The sequence below is a fragment of the Macaca thibetana genome, chromosome 9 (assembly GCF_024542745.1).
Source record: "Macaca thibetana thibetana isolate TM-01 chromosome 9, ASM2454274v1, whole genome shotgun sequence".
Classification (NCBI taxonomy): Eukaryota; Metazoa; Chordata; class Mammalia; order Primates; family Cercopithecidae; genus Macaca; species Macaca thibetana.
The window spans coordinates 35226447-35245176 of NC_065586.1; the positions used below are offsets into that span (position 1 = coordinate 35226447).

An 18730-nucleotide genomic window follows, 5' to 3' on the forward strand; every position below is an offset into this window, starting at 1 on the left:
TTTTGTTTTAACAAGTGTACCTGTGAAGTTAAGGATGGGTGCTCTTATTTCTATCATATTGCTTTGGATTTTTCTCTAGATGAGAGAGTATTGCAATTGCCAATTCAGAAGGCATTCTATATTGTTAGCACTGCTTATAAGACCCTATTTGCCTGAAACGGAAAGGAAGAGTCCCATAAGGAGCTAGAATGGGGCCCCATGTGGTATGAGGTTCGGGGAGAGTCTGTAGCACTGACAGGTGTTTTGGCTTCTTCTGAATACTGCCTTGTTTTACCATGTTGCAGAATGGAACCATTGTAAGCCAAGAACAAGTTGGCCTTTAAACTATTGTTAGCAAAGAAGCAGAAGCAGTCTTCTTTGAAATGGCTTTCACTTTGGAAGGAACAGAGACAAGATGAATAAGAGCTTTCCCTGATGTTAAGTGTTTGTGGCCTTAGAGAGTGGTACAGAGTTTCCTATGTATCCGCATTGTGTACGCTTCTTGTTTTCTTAATTTGGGGTCCTTATTCTTACTATGCTTTGGCTTAGCAATTGGGCTTTTAAATGGAAAAAGCAGTAGGAGGCTGGGCGCGGTGGCTCTCACCTGTAATCCCAGTGCTTTGGGAGGCCGAGGCAGGAGGATCACTTGAGCTCAGGAGTTTGAAACTGGCCTGGGAAACACGGGCGAAACCTCCTCTCAACTAAAGATAAAAAAGAAAACAGCCAGGCATGGCGGTGTGTGCCTATAGTATAGTCCTAGCTACTTGGGAATCTGAGGTGGGAGGATTGCTTGAGTCCAGGAGATGGAGGTTGCATGAGCTGAGATTGTGCCACTGCACTCCAACCTGGACAACAGAGTGAGGCCCTGTATGAAAATAGAAAAAGATGAAGCAATAGGTTATTAGCATAGACTTGATAAGAGTTCATGCTGGTGTATCTTATTTTAAGGTGTAGATGTCTTTAATAAAGTTCATTTCATTAAATGAAGTTAATTACCTGTTGTAAAATAAAAATGTGTTTCTCTGGAAAACAAATTTGGCTGTATGATTTAAACTGATCATACTTAAGAGAACACCCATTGTTGTAAAGTCTGTCTGAAAGGAAAAGTTCCCATTTATGGTTTTATTTAAAACGATGACATAATTTTAAAGAACTTAGATTCATTGTTGCATTTTGAATAATAGTTTAAAAGTCCTAGTAAAGCAATAGTGAAAGTATACTTGGGTATAACACATGGGCTGGCTAGAAATGTCACTTAGCCTGCATGACCCACAGAGTGTTGCCATTACTCCTGATGTATAGGGCCATGTTTGTGTTGGAGCGATGCAGATCTCTGAGGCAGTGCTGGTTGCCCTCCAAGGGCTTATGGTGGTGGTTGGAGAAATAGAACTAAATAAGGGAAAATTAGGTACCCTTGAGTGCTAAGCTTAGAACTTTGAAGCAGAAGCAATGTGAGTCATTAAAAGGACATAAAATTAACTCACCGTTTATTAGCCATCTGCTGCACATCAGGCTCATAGTCTGGCGGGAGAGATGGCTTTATAATTGAAAGGTAGTGAAATAGTGAGACCGGAGACTCATACAAATTACCTGGATAGGAGGTACTTCGTTGGGAGTTTAGGGTGGTCTACCTACAAGACTTGATATTTGAAAATAGTTTTTAGAAACAAGTAGGAGATTGCTTGTAGGATAAGAACGTTTTAGTCAAGGGAAAACTATTTGAAATACAGAGATATGAAACAGCATGATGTATTTGAGGATTAGAAGACATTTTCATGTTAGGAACATATAGAGTATGAGTAATGAATTTGGGAGTATGAATAAAGAAACTATTGGGGATGGCTATGGGATGGGCTATTGATGTGGTTTGTGTTATTTTCCCCCTTTATTTCATATACAGTCATGTGTCACTTAATGAAGGGGATACGTTGTAAGGAAGTGCTTCCTGAGAAATGTCTCATTAGGTGATTTCATCATTGTGTGAACATGAGAGAGTGTACTTATCCACAGATATAGATGGTTTAGCCACTACACATGTAGACTGAATAGTATAGCCTGTTGCTCCTAGACTACAGACTTGTACAGCATCTGACTGGACTGAATAGGTAATTTGAACACGGTGGGTAAGTACTTATATATCTAAACATCCCTAAACATGGAAAAGGTACAGTAAAAACACAGTATAGAAGATAAAAAATAGTATACCTGTTTACCGTCTCCATGAATGGAACTTACAGGACTGGAAATTGCTCTGGGTGAGTTAGCAAGTGAGTGGAGAGTGACTCTGAAGGCCTAGAACATTTCTGTATACTACTAGAGACTTAGCAAACACTGTACATCTAGGCCACACTAAACTGATACAAAATATTTTTCTTCACTAATAAATTAATCTTAGCTTACTGTAACTTTTTTACTTTATAAACTTTAAATTTTTAAAACTTTTTGACTTTTGAAATAACAGTTATAACACAAACACATTGGATAGCTGTACAGAAATATTTTTTCTCTTTATATCCGTATTCTGTATGCTGTTTTCTGTTTTAAAATTTTTATTGTCTTTTTAAACTTTTTTGTTAAAAACAAGACACGAACACACACATTAGCCAGGCCTACACAGGGTCAGGATCATCAATATCACTGTCTTCCACCAGCACCTCTGTCCCACTCTGTAGAAAATGAAGTAGATGTTCCTCTTCAAAGGGACTTTCCTCCCAGTCTAGTTGAGAATAAATAGTAGCCTCTCTTAGAAGCAAAATTTACTCAAAGACCTGTGCTAATATTCTTAACTATCTGCTAGCCATAATAAAGAAAGCAATATACTTTGTGTTCTTAGCCCCCATCTTTTAGCCTAGGTATTTGCCCTGGCATGCCTGTACAGGCCTAAGCAGGCATTAGGTCATAGCCTGTTCCTCTTTCTTATTTGGAGGTGTTTTTGACTTTCTCAGCATTCCACAAGTTACTTCGTCCTTTCCTTTGTTCTCCTCTACCTTTGCCTCTTTTGGGAAGTTCTAAGTTGCCAGCCAGTCAGGACAAGTACAGAATGTGAGGTCCTGTTCCAGCCAGTGGAAACTGGACACAGCCATAGGGTGGACGCATCAGGCTTATAAATGACCCTGTCTCCTTTGTTTATGTGTGCTCTCGTGGCAAGACTGCTAGTGAGCAGCACCCTTTCTGCAGAAAAGTAATTTAGCCTTGCTGAGAGATCCTTTGTCTTAGTGTTGATTTCTGCAACACTGAATACCCATTTCCGACACACTCGAAGGGCTTTAGAGGCGACAACACATGTGGAGCTGTCACCTCCCATGATGGCAAGGCCTTCTTCTGGTACCTCTTGCAGGCCCTGCCTGGGGCAGTTTCACAGTTAACTGTATTTTGTTTTTGTTTTTGTTTTTTTGAGACAGAGTCTCGCTCTGCCATCTGGGCTGGAGTACAGTGTGTGATCTCAGCTCACTGCAACTTCCACCCCCCGGGTTCAAGCTATTCTCCTGCCTCAGCCTCCCAAGTAGCTGGGATTATGGGCGTGTGCCATCAAGCCAAGCTAATTTTTGTATTTTTTGTAGATATGGGGTTTCACAATGTTGGTCTGGCTGGTGTTGAACTCCTGACCTCAAGTGATCCACCTGCCTCGGCTTCCCAAAGTTCTGGGATTACAGTTTTGAGCCACTGCGCCTGGCTATAGCTGTTTTTTAACAAGTAGAAGTGTAGCATACTCTAACAATAAAAAGTATACATAAACCAGCAAAACAACCATTTATTGTCATTATCAAGTGTTATATACTATGCATAATTTTATGTGCTAGACTTTTATATGACTGGCATATAAAAGTAATATAAAAGTAGGTTTGTTTACAACAGCATCATCACAAACACAGGAGTGATATGTTGCACTACATTGTGATGTCACTAGGTGATAGGAATTTTTCAGCTCCATCATAAGCTTAAGGGACTACTGTCATTGAGGTAGTCTGTTGTTGACCAAAATGTTGTTATGCAGTGCATGACTGAATTTTTGTTTTAAAATTTTTTACAAATGAAATTAGATTTGTATTTTGAAAAGATAATCCTAATAAAGCAACGTGGAGAATGGATGTAGGGGTGGAGGAGGCGAGAGGTAGAGATGTTAGGATATTGAATAGTCCGGGCAACAGATGATGAGGACTTAAATCAAGGTGGTGGAAGCAGTGATGGAAATGAGAGGAGCTTCCAAATAGATTTGGATGTAAGGGATGAGGGAGCAGTAGAAATCGGGGACATTTTTAGTATTTGTGGTTTGGCTTCAGGGTGATCAGTGGTGCCATTAACTCAGTTTGGGATTATGGAAGGAAGAGCATGTTTTGGTAGCAGAAGAGTTCACATCTGTGGAACAGTAAATGGAACTGCTTGTGGGTGGCTGGCTCTGTAGGTCTGGAAGTCAGTGGAGGAGTGTCCCTTAAAAAGTAGATTTTGGTGGGTATTAGAAATAGTTGGAATTAAAGGAGGAGATGAGTTAACCCATGAAGGAGAGCCTTTAGAGAAGGAAGTCAAGTTCCAGGTAGAGCTGTGCTGCCACCCTGCTCTCCTGCCGCCCACTCTCCACCCACGCAGACGTTAATAACCATCACTGCTGTTTCCCATGGAGCCTGTGGGATCCTCAGAATCTTCTCAAGGCAGTGCACTGGAGAGCTGAGAGGAGTTGGGGCAAAATGTAAGGGTTAGAGGAAGAGACTGCATGGAGAGACTGAGCAGAGAAGCAGGAGTGGAGTCCGCATTTCTGCCAGGAAGGGTGGAAGACTGTTAGAGCTGGAATGTGCTGATGGATTTGGGAAGTAGGAAGTCATTGATGACTCTGGTGAGAACAGTTTTAATTGAGAGAGGGAGACAGAAGTCATGTTTTGAGGCTATTTGGAGCCAGGAGTAGGAGGTGAGAGACTACTTTTCCTAGGATCTTGACTAGGAAAGGATGGAGGTTGTTTGGAAACCAGAGGGAGGGAGGGGTGGAGCATGTGTGTAGGTGTAGGAAATAGTTCATATCTTAAATAATCCTTTTATGCAATAATCCTGCTGATACATGTTCTTTAACATTTTATTTTGAAACAATTTCAAACTTGAAGTAGACCTGTAATCACCAGTGTTAAACTGTGCCACATTTGTTTTATCATTTTTTTTCTTTCTTACTACTTTGTTTTCTGCACCATTAGAGAATAAGTTGCAGACAGTAAGTAGGTGTTTTTACTTCTAAATATTTCATGATTTTTAGGCTTCGTTTAGCACCCTTTACTCTCATAAGAAAGGTCATTGGGCAGATCTGTTAAAAATAACTGGAGTACTCTGCCTGCCTCCTTAAACAATTTGTCGTTGTCTCACAGGAGGATTAAACACAGGAAATTTGGGACTTGGACTGTACTGGAAACTTCTAAAATATAATTGTTCTTTCAGATTTTGGTCTCTTTTGATTGTTTGCTGATCAACAGAAAAGGTGGAAGGAAATGATGGCTATTTCAGCTTTTTAAAAATAGTACTAAATGTTCGATTCCACGGTACAATACTTTATCATCTGAGAAGTCAGGTAACAGGTCAGTGAGATTCAAAAATCTCTTCAAAATACTTACATGTCGGTTACCTAAAATATTCTCCTTGATGAAGATACTGGACACACATGCTTAGTGGAAAATGTGGGGTTTTTCCCCCACTAACTACCGATTTTCTTTCATTTAAATAGTACTTAATTGTCCTAAATTAACTGGCCTCCAGAACACATTTGTGTGCAAGCAGTTGTTCCTTTGTCCTTTCCCTGCTTTTAGTAAAAGTGTGGTAGTGTAGATTTGCCATGGATAGTATAGATTTGCCATGCATAATGTAGATTTGGACATGAACTCATGGACAGGAATTGTAATAAGCAGTCATATCCAGTTTATGTTTCATGAGCAGCTTCCTTTTGCCAGGGTCTTTGTGGTTAGTGGTGGCCTTCTTGTTGCCAACCCCGCCTTGTCACTGGCTCACTGGATCCTGGATGGAACAGAGACTGACAGTGCTGGGTTATTCCTCTTGCCCCTCGTGGGATCTGTGGGGCTGATGGCCCTCTGGGTACCACCCCAGAGCTTTTCGTTGTTCTCCAGCAGAAGTGTAATAAGCAGTTTGTCTCTTCATTCCTGACAGTTTCAAAATTGCGTGTCGAGATAAGTTCTAGATTTAAAAATTAGTGTCTCCTAATTTCTAATGTAATTTTTAGATAAATTGATTATACAGATTTTGGAAAACATATAGTTACCATGTAGGTTGAAGAAAGGTGGTTTAGGGCCAGGCACGGTGGCTCGCGTCTGTAATCCCAGCACTTTGGGAGTCCAAGGCAGGTGGATCATGAGGTCAGGAGATCGAGACCATCCTGGCTAACATGGTGAAACCCCGTCTCTACTAAAAACACAAAAAATTAGCTGGGTGTGGTGGTGGGCACCTGTAGTCCCAGCTACTCAGGAGGCTGAGGCAGGAGAATGGCGTGAACCCAGGAAGCGGAGCTTGCAGTGAGCTGAGATCGCACCACTGCACTCCAGCCTGGATGACAGAGCGAGACGCTGTCTAAGAAAGGTGGTTTAGTTTGAATTCTAGAAAAACCATAGTTTAACATGTGGCTTTGTAAGCGAGACTTTCAGATGTTATTGTTTCATGTGTCCATGTGAAGAGATCACCAAACAGGCTTTGTGTGAGCCACGTGGCTGTTTATTTCACCTGGGTGCAGGAGGGCTGGGTCCGAAAAAGGAGTCAGCAATGGGTGGTGGGATTATCATTGGTTCTTATAGGTTTTGGGATAGGTGGTGAAGTTAAGAGCAATGTTTTGGGGGCAGGGGGTGAAGCTCACCAAGTACATTCTCAAGGGTGGGGAGAATTACAAAGAAACTTCTTAAGGGTGAGGGAGATTATAAAGAACATTGATCAGTTAGGGTGGGGTAGAAACAAACCACAATGGTGGAATGTCATCAGTTAAGCTATTTTCACTTTTGTGGATCTTCAGTTGCTTCAGGCCATCTGGATGTATGTGTGCAGGTTACTGGGGTATGATGGCTTAACTTGGGCTCAGAGGCCTGATAGTTATCATGTTTCAAAAAGACAGGAGGCTTTACTAGTGATAACGTGGTAAGCCAGATAGCAATTTTTATTTATATTTAGGGGCAGATGATGGGGAAACACTACTGTGGTCTTGAGACAGTGGGATGATTATGACCATCATCATCATCTCTGTTATTTCTCACACTTCTCGATTTTACCTGCACGTTTCCATGTCTTAAGAAAAACTTGCTAAACCCTAAAATAATATAAATACAATCTTAATTTCTAAGATTTCAAGAGGTTTGAGGTGTTGTTTAGTAGCAGTGTCATTGCAGTAGCTTGAAATATTTATAAGTAATAACCCAAGGGTAGCATTTCTGCCATGAAATGCCAGAAATAATGGGCACGTCTGACACTTGGGGAGTTTCTAGGCTTCCTGTGATTTCTGTTCTCTGGCTTGCTCAGTCTGTTTGGCACAGGTTGGATGTTTGTGCTTGGTCTGGAATTTGGAACATGTGACTGTAAACCACAGATAGTTTGATAAAGGCATAACAGGTGGGAAAACAAAAGATACGCTTTTAACCAAAAAATGTAGGCCTGCCCCTGGCATTTCCCGTGATGAAGGTATTTGAGGCTGTGCTTTGCCGTTCATGGTGTAGCTGCTCATTCGTTTTCAGCTGTTAGAAAGGCCACTTGTTCTGGTGCTCCTTGGCTCAGCTCGCACCAGGTCACTGTCCCATCCTCCAGCCAGTGAAGGAAACCACCTTCACTATGGGAACCAGTGGCTCTTATTTTAATTGTGATCTGGTGACTCCTGTACAGCAACAGATTGATGACAGCTTTGCAGGTGGCTCAGTGTGATTGAATCGTTCTTTAACTCATTCAACAAGTAATGGCCAAGTACCCGCTCTCTGTTGGACACCATCTGGGGCCCTGGGGCAGTCATGAACAAAGCAGACAAGAGAGAAAACTAAACAGGAAGTTAAGGGTGGGGACATGGGTAGGGCGGGTGTAGCAGAAATTCTGGAGCCATGCTGCCTGAGTTGGAATGCGAATTCCCATTACTTACTAGCGGTGTGACTTTGGCAAGCCCTTTAACTTCTCCCTGTTTCCTTGTAGGTAACATGAGGGTAATATTATTACATGAGTTGTACTAAATAAATTGGCATATGTAAAATTCTTAGAACGGTGTCTGCCATGTAACTGCTATGTGTTAGGTATTAAGACAGTGCTTATATAAAGGGATCTTATGGTGTTACTCTTACATAAGGTGACATCCTTCAGAGACCTGAAGGATGTGAGGGCTGAACCATGTGAATCCTTGGGAAGGAGCCTTCCCAGCAGAGTGGGCATATGCCTGGTGGGTTTGAGGGGCAGAGGGAGGGTGGGGGATGGAGGGGAGAGGTCAGAGAGGCAGCAGGGGCAGGGCATGGCCAGTCCTGCAGCCACTATGAGTACTTCACACTCTGGGATGGGGGCCACTGTGGGAGTTTGAGCAGACGTGCTCCTAATGCAGTTTTGGCAGGATTCCTCTGGCAGCTCTGGAGAGAATGGACAATGGAGTATTCCCATGGGGTGCAGTGTGGGTGCTGAAGAGGGGTTAGACCCTGAGGCATGTCAAGGGGCAAGGTCAGGGGATTTGCTGGTGGGCTGGATTGGGTGGGAATAGCGAGGGTGGAGGATGAGTGCAGGCCTTGAAGGGTAGAGTTGCTCCTTAGTGACTGATGTAGACTAGAAGGAGCAGGTCTTGAGCCTGTTGGTTGTGATTTATGTATTAGTCAACAGGGGAGCTGAACGGGCAGTATGGGAGTTCAGTGGAGTCAGCGCTGGAGATAATAGCATGGGAGCCATTGGCATACTGAGGGTATTCATTACAATCTTGTGACTGAGGTCACCAAGCAGCAGGGAGGGAAGGGACAAGGAAGCAGCAGAGGTGTGTGTGAGAAGGAGCTGGGGAGGGGCAGAGATAGGGGCAGGGAGCCGCGGTGAAGAGAGAGAGATGGTCCTGGCAGTCAGCGAGGAAGACATTTTGAGGATAAAGTGGGCATCTCTAGTAAGATAAGGACTGAGATGTGGCCATTGAATTAGCAGTGGCCTTGGTAAGGGCTGGAGAGTTGGGGGTGGGAGCAATGGCCCTGCTGAGCAGGGTTGCAGAGAGAACAGGGAGGAGAAACTGGAGCACGCAGGAGCCTGGCTGAACAGGAAGCAGAGAAATAGAGGGAAGGCTGCAGAGGGGAGGCTGGTTGAAAGCTGTAGTTTTGGTGTTTGGAATGAGAGTAATTATTACGTGTGCCTGTGCTGATGGGAAATGCATGATGCAGGAGAGAGAGGATGGGAGGGGCAGGGAGCCATTGCCAAGTAGCGGGGCCGGCCCCAGGGAGGTGCCTTTTTCGGGACCACAGGTCAGAGAGATGCAGGGGGCAGAGATGGCAGGGTGAGCAGAATGGAGGCAAGAGGGCTGCAGTGCTTCTCCTGGCCTCTGTCTTCTCAGCTGGATGGACAGTAAGTTGAGAGTGCCAGGGAGTGTTGGAGGTTGGGGGAGAGACAAAAAGGGCCTTTCCAGTGATGCTATCTCACATCACTCAGGGCTTACCTGAGTGGGGTGTCAAGAGTTTACAGTGGGACCGATCAGCAGGATTCTGCATCTCCTCCAGCTGTGTGCAGCTGCTTGGGGCAGAGGAGATGGGGAGTTAGATTTAGTCAGCTTGGGATTTGCCAGAAAGTGCTTTGGAGGGCAGAGGAGTGTGGCGGCATGTGAGAGCACCAGGTAGCCGATATGACTATGAGGCTGTGGCTCTGAGTCGGGTAGAGAAGGAAGCGAGGATGTAGCAGGTGGAGGGGTGGCAGAGAGGTGGTGGAATCGGGGTCTGTGGTCATGGTAGGTGGAAGAATTTATGGGGTTGGGATGTCAGGGAGTGAGCTGGGAAGGTAGGAGATTAGAGTCAGAAAAGGGCTGCTCAACTTTGAGAACAGAAAGTCCTTTTGGTGACTTACAGGGGGAGGGCGGAGGTTAAGAGCAAAACACCAGGCCTTGCAGGGGAGTGGCATCCTGGGTTTCAGCAGCGTATGGAGGATGTAGGACATTGTGCTGGGGATGTGCTCCTTGGGTTGGTTTTGGAAGTTGGGAGATGGCGTTAGACGCTCTTTGGAGTTTTCCGGGCTCAGAGCTTGAATGCTAAGGGACAGCATGGGAGTTGTCGGCTTCTTGAGCTGACAGCCAAGTGGGGATAAAGGGTTTCTTCTGATGGAAAGGTTGTGGTCCTGAGGCTGCTGGCACTTTGGGAAGGGCATCTTGTGGGTTCCTGTCATTGTGGAGCTGCATCTTTATTTCTGAATGTTGAACGTGGGGCGCTTGGGGAGGCCAGTATTACAAGGAGATTTTTCTTTTTGTTTTTCTTTCTCTTTTACATTTTGTGTATCAGTATTTCTTAATAAGAAATGCCTACTTATTTAAATTCAGTGGGAGATATTTTCGACATAATTTTTTCACTTTCTCTCTGTCCTCTGTTTTGGAGAATAACAGTGATGGAGCGGTGGGCTGGGAGCCTTCCTGTCACCAGCACCTGTGACTTTGGAGCAGCTACTTCCTCTGGGACTGTTGAAAAGAAAGGGTGGGGGGCTCATCTTTAAGGTCCTTTGGTTTTAGAATTAAACTCTACTTTATTGGTTTATGAAGCATGTTTTTGTGCCCACGATCTCAAATTTCTTTGTTTTTAAAACTTTATCTATTTATTGTACCTTTAAAACAAATACATTTTATACCTAATGCAAATTAGTATTTTTCGAAGAGTGTTAGGCAGAATAAATGTGTATTTCCCATCAGAGAAGGAACTACTGATAAGTACTTCAAGAAGACCCAGAATTAGCATGTGTGTTTATATAAATTGGGAAATCATCTTTTCCCACTTTTTCCCCCTTTTTTACAAAAACAAGTTAGGAGTCAGAGAAGGAAAGAAGAAACGGGATTCGCAGCATCATGGACTGATACTGCCTGGGTGTAGTTGTTTTGCTTGGTGAGCAGAACTTGCTGTATTGTCTGTAGCTTTCTTCATGTGTACTTGGGCAGTTGTAAATGTTACCAAGTGCCTCAGACCAGAATGGGTGGGTCATTTTCCATGTCGTCTTAAAATGACTGGAAAGTTGGTGATAAACAGAAGGTGTATTTTGATAGCTGAGTATGGCCTGAAGGTGAGTGAGTGAAACCCAGAGCACTTTTCTGAGCAGGTTTTGGTTGGTTTGGTTCTTCTTTTGTTGATGCTTTTGTGAGGGCCAATTCTATATGGCACTAGACAGAGCTGGTTAGGCTCGAGAAATACAGTGTTACTAGGCAGGTTGAGAATGGACACCCACAAGCCCAGGAGCCTCCTGAGGCCAGTCCCCCATAGTGCCTGGGCCACATGGGGCTGGGCCTGTTAACCAGGGCAGGCGCGGGATTCATGTCTTTTACCGTCTACAACAGTGCAGCCCAGCAGGTCATTACCACCTCACCTCCAGGCATGGCAGGAGCGGGGAGAGTGGTCAGGGCACGCCTGTCCTGCTGCTGTCACCCAGATGAGCTGCACATTCCACAGTGGCTTGAATGGCAGTGACTTTGGGCCTGGCAGTGTCCTCTGTCAGTCTCCTTCACTCATAATTTCATTTCAACTTTGTGTTATAGTGAAGTATTTAATATGACACTGTCTTTCCTTTTTATTCTTTAATAGTTCAAATAGTAATTTATGCCAAGGTCAGACTAATATTTTGTTTACTAGCTTAATAATTTTCTTCTTGTTCCTACATGAATTAATTTATATGGGAGCAAGTGCTGGCTTTTGTGCTGTTGAATACCAGAGAACATACAGCAAATAATGATTTTTACATATTGAAGTTGCAATTGTTGGCTGTGATGTTGAAGACGTCTTCAGACAGTAGTTTGTACTGCATTCCACACTTGGGACTCAGAGTGATTGGAGTGATTTCTGCAATTACTAGTTTGTTCAATAACTAAGACTGTTTGTTGGTGTCTGCATATGCTTTTAGGTCATTAAGTGCTGCAGAAATGAGAAATGAAATACAGACTTTTTAACTCTTACTCAGATGTCCAAACAGCTTCTTAGTTCCTGTCAGATGGTAATAATACTGGGTTTGGTCTTTCTTAAACCAGTCATAATCCTGCTTATCTTAGAATGAAACAGCGTTCCTATTCTGAGGTAAATACATTTTACTTTTACTCATGTAATTTTTATTGTTTGTTTTACCATTTAATGGTGTTCATACTAGCCCCTTTTCCTTTCCCTCTAAGTGACTGCTGAAGTTCTCACCATTTCAGAATAAAATTCTTGTCCTTTGAGGTTGGAAATTTAATGATAATTGAAAAACTGTATGTGTCAGTATACTTAAAAGGAAAGGTTGTTATATCATTCTCTTCGTTTTGGATGTAAAATTTACCTGTTAGAGAAAACTTAGAAATTATAGAAAAGTAAAGAAAAATAGAAAAAAGCTATTGTGCTTGTCTCCTACAAAGAGAACTACTGTGAACGTTTTATGTCTCATTTCTTCTATTTTTTAAAAGCTGGGTTTGTCTAAAACCACTGTCACCAAAACAATAAAACCCAAACCTTCCAAATTTGTATGACATGTAGTTGTGGTGACATTGTCTATAACATTTTTTAAAAAATATTATTTATTTTTAGGGATGGATCTTGCTCTGTTGCCCAGGCTGGAGTGCAGTGGCACAATCATAGTTCACTGTAACTTGGAACTCTTGGGCTCAAGCATTCCTCTTGCCTCAGCCACAGCGTCCAACTAATTTTTTCATAGAGATAGGGTCTTACTTTGTTGCCTAGGCTGATCTCAAACTTCTGGGCTTAAGGAATCTTCCCACCTTGGTCTCCCAAAGTGCTGGGATTACAGGTGTGAGCCATTGTGGCTAGTCCTATATATAAAATTTATGTCTTTTTCACTTTGCATGATAAACAGAAGTGTTTCTCCAATTACAGATGTATTAAACTGTTTATAAAAACTATTGATTATTATTTTTGATCACTACGTAATTTTCCATGTAGGAAATTTGCCACTTATTCAGTCTTTTAAATTACCAGACATTTAGGTTGTTGTTTTCTTTTTCCTTTGTAATCAACATAGTAATGAACATCTTTGTGCCTAATGCCTCCTCTGCACGTCATATCATCTCAGCAAGGTAGAATCCTAGCAGGCATTCTGATGACTCAAAAGTTTCAGGTGCAGTCTACAAAATTATTGTATGACAAGGTATTAATACATGATACTAATATTTGAATTAGCAAAAGCTGCTTATTGGATGTCTAAGTTGGGCAGCATTTGGTAGGCTTATTTTTTATTCTTTTAAATTACTTCTTTCAAGTGATTAGAAACTTTAAAGAATCTTAATCAGTAGGTGAAAGAAAATGTGGCGTATTTAATGCTCTTTGTATATTGAAATAGCTGGGCAATATTTCTGGTAACCATACTGATGTTTTACTGCTATATACATTTGCCAATTTTTAAACTAAGACCTATAGTAAAAAAATTTACATTTGAATCCAGTTTGTTTCTTATTGATAAACACACATGAAACAATATTTGTCTTTATGCATTTCATAATGTTATATTCTGAACTTTTCTGTTTCAGTCCATTTTTTAAAAAAGATGAGCCATTATCCTCTAAATTGATTTCATAATCTCCTAGAGGTTCCAACTCATAGTTTGAAAAACACTGTACTATACTGTGACATGCAGTGAATTCAGAGGAACACATGGCTTATTTCCCTGACTGCCTTTACTTTTCCTGTGTGTGGGTGGGAATCTTGTACTCGTTCATCCTGGCAGTACCTGAGTGAGACATAAGGAAGCTAAGTACCCTACCCAATGACACACAACTACCAGTGGTCAAGCTCGGACACAGCCACTTCTGGGTGGCCCCCAGGTCCAGGGTCTCACAGTCCAGCAGCATAGAAGCTATTCCAGTTTCCCTTGTCCTGGAGGACACCAAGGCATCTGGAGGAGAGGCACATGATCTGCAGGAAAGACTCCGCCAAAGTGGTTCAGCGCAGGTTTACCAAAGGCTGTTCACCTGGGATGGACTGTGAACGCCCCCGCCCCAGAAACTGTGGCACAAGCAGAAGTCAACCAGGGTGAAATGAGGCTTTGCACTCTGACATTTGCCCCTTAAAAACCTGGAGCCTGGTAGAGTTAGGGATGGAAAGCAAGTTTTCCATCAGCAGAGGAGCATCTTCCATAGCTGCTAGAAGGATCAGTTAAAAGTGTCAGTCCGATGGCTTCCTTTGGGTTTTGTGAACCTCAGTGGCTTCCCCTGCCCTTTGCCTTTAACCAGCCAGTGGGGCCCTGCATGAGGTGCCCAGGGTGGTGGTGCGTGCATAGCATCCTTAGTAAGCCTGGAGTGCTCTCTGGCAGCAGCCTTCCTCCTGGCTTTCTTGTGGAATTGTCCTCCTTACCAGGATGCTTCTGCCAGGGTAAGAGGAAGGCCAGTGAGTGCTTGGGAAGGGAGCTTGACAGTAACTTCCAACAAAACTTGCCCCACTGTAACTTCTCAGAAGGGTGATATGACCAGCTGCAAATACCAAATGGAAAGAAATTTTGACCAGAGGGTTTTCAGGAGGGCCTGATGAACCTGAAAACCTTCCCTGAATGCAGTGTACCCTTCCATTCCATACAATAACCATTGAAGGGCTTCATCTTAATTAACACACGTGGACAGAAAATGCCGCCTCCCCTCACCAGGTGAAACCGTCATTGAAATCAAACTAATAGCAGAGAACACTCTTTTCCCAAAGAGCAGGTTCACTGTATCATGCCAACAAGTAGCATTTCTTATTTTCAGCCTAGTCACATTGATTGACTGGAGCTTAAAAATAGAAAATAAGAGTATATTATTGATCTTGGATTTCTTGGAATACTGAAAAAAATACTGCCTTTAAAATCAAATGTTACCAAACTTGGTAGATTACAGTAGGAAAATAACAGGATATGTGGATTTTCCTACTCCTGTTCTCTAGCACAGGGGATCTACTAGAGGGTCCTGCCTCCACTTCCATCAAACAAGGGAAGAAAATGCTGTCCATGAGGTCACTGTTAACTAAGCCAGCACAGAGAGGCTCAGCAGGTGAGCTGGCTTGGTGGGAAGTGGTGGTTCTGAATTCCCGCTCTTTTGTAATGGCCTTGGGACCTGGGGCGAGTGACCCTCTCTGAGTTTTAGTTTCCTCAAGTGCACCGTGGGGCCTTGAGAGCCTCAGGATCTTCGACATGACCGAGCATTCATAAGGCTGAGTGCTCACTGTCTCCTCTTCCCTTTCTCTCGTCTTTTCTCTCTGTGTCTTGAGAGAACATGAACCAGGACCGCAGTGCCACGCGCATGGCTCTTGGCATATTTTATTGAACATTATTTACATGGTCAACAGACCAGAAAATCTCAGTGATCCTCTGATGGCTCCAAGGGATGCTTCCTTTTTTTTTTTTTTTTTTTTTTTTTTTTTTTTTTTTTTTTTTTTTTTTTTTTTTTTTTTTTTTTTAGGACAAGGTCTCGCTGTGTTGCCCACACTGGAGGGTAATGACACAATCATAGCTCACTACAGCTCCAAAATCCTGGTCTCAAGCAATCCTCCCACCTTAGCTTCCCAAAGTGTTGGGATTACAGGCATGAGCTCCTGTGCCCAGCTTTATTTTTCTTTTATAGTCATGATGACTTAAAATAGTCAACTTTAGGTACCTTGCTGCAGTGTCACAGCCCAGTATTTTTCTGCTCATGTTTTTCCCCGTGTCTCAATGGCTCAGGTTTTGCAGGAGAGTGACAGTTGTGTGTACTGGTATGTATGTAATTGCACTCACACATGTGTTGAAGGTTGTAAAGTTGCATTCACCATTCACCAGCTTATGGAGAGATACTTCCTGTCTTCTTGCTGCCACTGCATCTCCGTCTCTGTCTCCCTCAGTATAGCTGAGACCAGAGCTGGATGTGGTAGCCATGTGCTTCTTGAGCACTCACATGGAACAAAAAAGAAAGAGAATGGAGCTTCTGTTGTGCTGGGCTAATTGCCTTATTATTGATTCAGCTGTATAAGTGAAATGAATTGTTTAAACATTTTTGGTTTTGTGATTGTTTTAATTCAGGTTTTATTAAGCTGGGCAGCAGATCATTGATTGCACAGGATTCGGAGGCACATTCATTTGTATCTTCCAGGGTAGCTTTTCTGAATGCAAATCTTGTCCATCTGGTTGCCTATTATCCATCCTTCCAAAGCTCGACGGACTTGATTAAATTCAGAACTCTTCTGCCTTGATAGTGGCATCTCAAATTTTATCATTAGTTATGCATCACATTTCCTTGTGTCTGAGGTGACCCTCAGAGGCTACAGTATTGCCTTTCTACTTTCTCAAGAAGTGGAATGTTTGAAAGGAAGTTTAAAGTTATAGAATGAAGTAGGAAATAAATTTTCGATTTTTTTTCCCTTAAAATATGTATCAGGTCTGAAAGTGAGGAAAATACTGTAGGTGATTACTTCACTTGCAGATATGCCTGTGAGCTTGGCCATCAGGAATCATAGACGTGGCCTAGAACACCATTCATGGGTCAAAAAAATAACCCTTAGAGTCTGTGGGATATACATGTCTGTAAAAAGAGGTTGAATTGTTGTGCTTTCTCTGTCACCTGTTAATATTATGCCTTGTGATTCACATAGTGAACCAGCTCTTTGTTCTCCTATGAAAATGGAGGGGGGGAAACTACCTTAGTATTCACAGTTTGGTTTAGCCATCCAATCAAAGTTTTCTTATAGATTGGCTCCACTGTATTTGTCCTGAATTACATGTTATTTTTCATGTTTGGTGTATAACCTTTAAAAATATTAGTTTCTTTATGTGCTTTCTCCTTTTCATTCTCTTTGAGGTAATTTCTGATTATGTAGCCATGCTTTCAGTGTTGGTTCTTTTCAATCTGAATCTCCCTCTTTAGTGAGGATGGCACCCTCATTAAAGTCTCCACAGATGACTGCCTTGCTTCAGTCCCTTCGCAGCCTGGTGCTGCCTTTCTCACTTGTGGTCATGTTGTCCACAGGTCTCTCTCGTGTGTACACCTGCCTGTTCTTTCTTGCTGGATGGGCAGAACTCAGCCCAGGGAGGCCTTGCCCCTCTGTGTTTCCTGTGTCTGGACAGAAGATGCACCTTGCTTGAAATCAGTTGTAATGGTACCATAAAACAGATCTATATGTTTAATCTCCATGTTGGATCCTGCACACTCTACTGTAACCCAAATTCATAGTTGTTTTTCTTTTTCTTTTTCTTTTTTTTGAGATGGAGTCTCGCTGTGTTGCCCAGGCTGGAGTGCAGTGGCACGATCTCGGCTCACTCTAAGCTTCACCTCCCAGGTTCACACCATTCACCTGCCTCAGTTCCCCGAGTAGCTGGGACTACAGGTTCCCGCCACCAAATCCAGCTAATTTTTTTGTATTTTCAGTAGAGACGGGGTTTCACTGTGTTAGCCAGGATGGTCTTGATCTCCTGATCTCGTGATCCGCCCACCTTGGCCTCCCAAAGTGCTGGGATTATAGGTGTGAGCCACCGTGCCCAGCCCATGCTTGTATTTTTAAATTCTCTTATGGGGAAATCATGAATGCAGAAATATGAGTTGGATTCTTTCTGACTCTTTTTTCTCCTGTTGTTTTAACTATTCCTCTTTTTGGTTTCTCTTTTCTCATGTTTTTTGAGTTGGGGAAGATGTGGAGCAGGACATGTTATGTACGTGTTCTTTGTTTAAAAGAAAATTGGAAGTAGTACCTTCCTCCCTAAAAGGGGGAAAAAGTGGTGTTTTGTGTTTTCCTACAAGTTGTTTCTTCATACTTGTGCTTGACTACTGTGGAGGAATTGGGCTTTGCGGGTATGTCACTGTCCCAAAGACCCCACCCATTGCACCTCAGAGTTGCTGATCCCTAAGGCAGCATAGCTATAATGTGTTGGTGTGATGACACTGTCCTTTCCCTCTTCCAAGGGTGGAGAGAATCTCAGCTTTCTCCCTGCGTCCACAGTTTGTTGGAATTCTCTTTTTTCAGTTTACTTGTTCCAGACCATATAGCGTTTATAAGGATATTGTTTATAGAAGAGGCATTTTAATTAGAAATGTTATTCAGTAATTCCTCATTCAATAAATATTTATTGAGAATCTGGTTGCGGGGTTAGGGTGGCACCTTAGTATTCCCATTCTGGGTTAGCTTCTGACCAGGGTTTTCTCTTAGGCACTGAAGATTCTGCAGTGAACAAAGGAGACGGTCCCTTTCCTCAGAAATTACATTCCAGTGTGGGAGGAGGGAAGAGACAGATGACAAGCAAAATAAGTACCGTAATCTTACCTTCCGCGTCTGTAGTCTCAGCTCTGTGGAATGCCAGGGACATATGAGGGTGTGAGCCAAGCCCGTCCTGAATTGTGTGCACTGAAACTCTTAACCACTGCTCCCAGGCCTGCCCGTGAGTCTTTTTCACAGGTCTTTCCTCTTTCAGGGAACCAAGGCTCTTCAGGTTCCTCTTTGCATTCACTTCTAAAGAATGAGAGAGTGTCTTTTCTCAGCCCTTAGTTGATGCAGAGCAGAAAATGGAAGGAGAGTGAGGGGCAGATAGGGAGGCAGGGGACAGAAAGACCAAACCTGAGAAGCAGAAGCTACTTCTATCAGCGGAAGACCTCAAGGCTGAGCCACAGAAAAGAGAACAAATTCAGCTTAGCACGTGGAGG

At 42.9% G+C, this 18730-nt stretch overlaps 1 protein-coding gene across 8 annotated transcripts in view; it reads left to right on the forward strand.

Annotated features, from left to right (window-relative positions):
* The window catches only part of CCNY (cyclin Y), an 876528-nt gene that overhangs the window by 756322 nt on the left and 101476 nt on the right, over positions 1–18730 (forward strand). The window contains exon 1 of one of the 8 annotated variants that reach the window (XM_050804788.1): positions 9421–9501. The exons of the other annotated variants lie outside the window; for them this stretch is intronic. Coding sequence (XP_050660745.1) covers positions 9495–9501 — 7 coding nt within the window. The 5' untranslated portion in view covers positions 9421–9494. Of the gene's footprint in view, positions 1–9420; positions 9502–18730 lie in introns of those variants that run through there. 8 annotated transcript variants of the gene reach the window in all.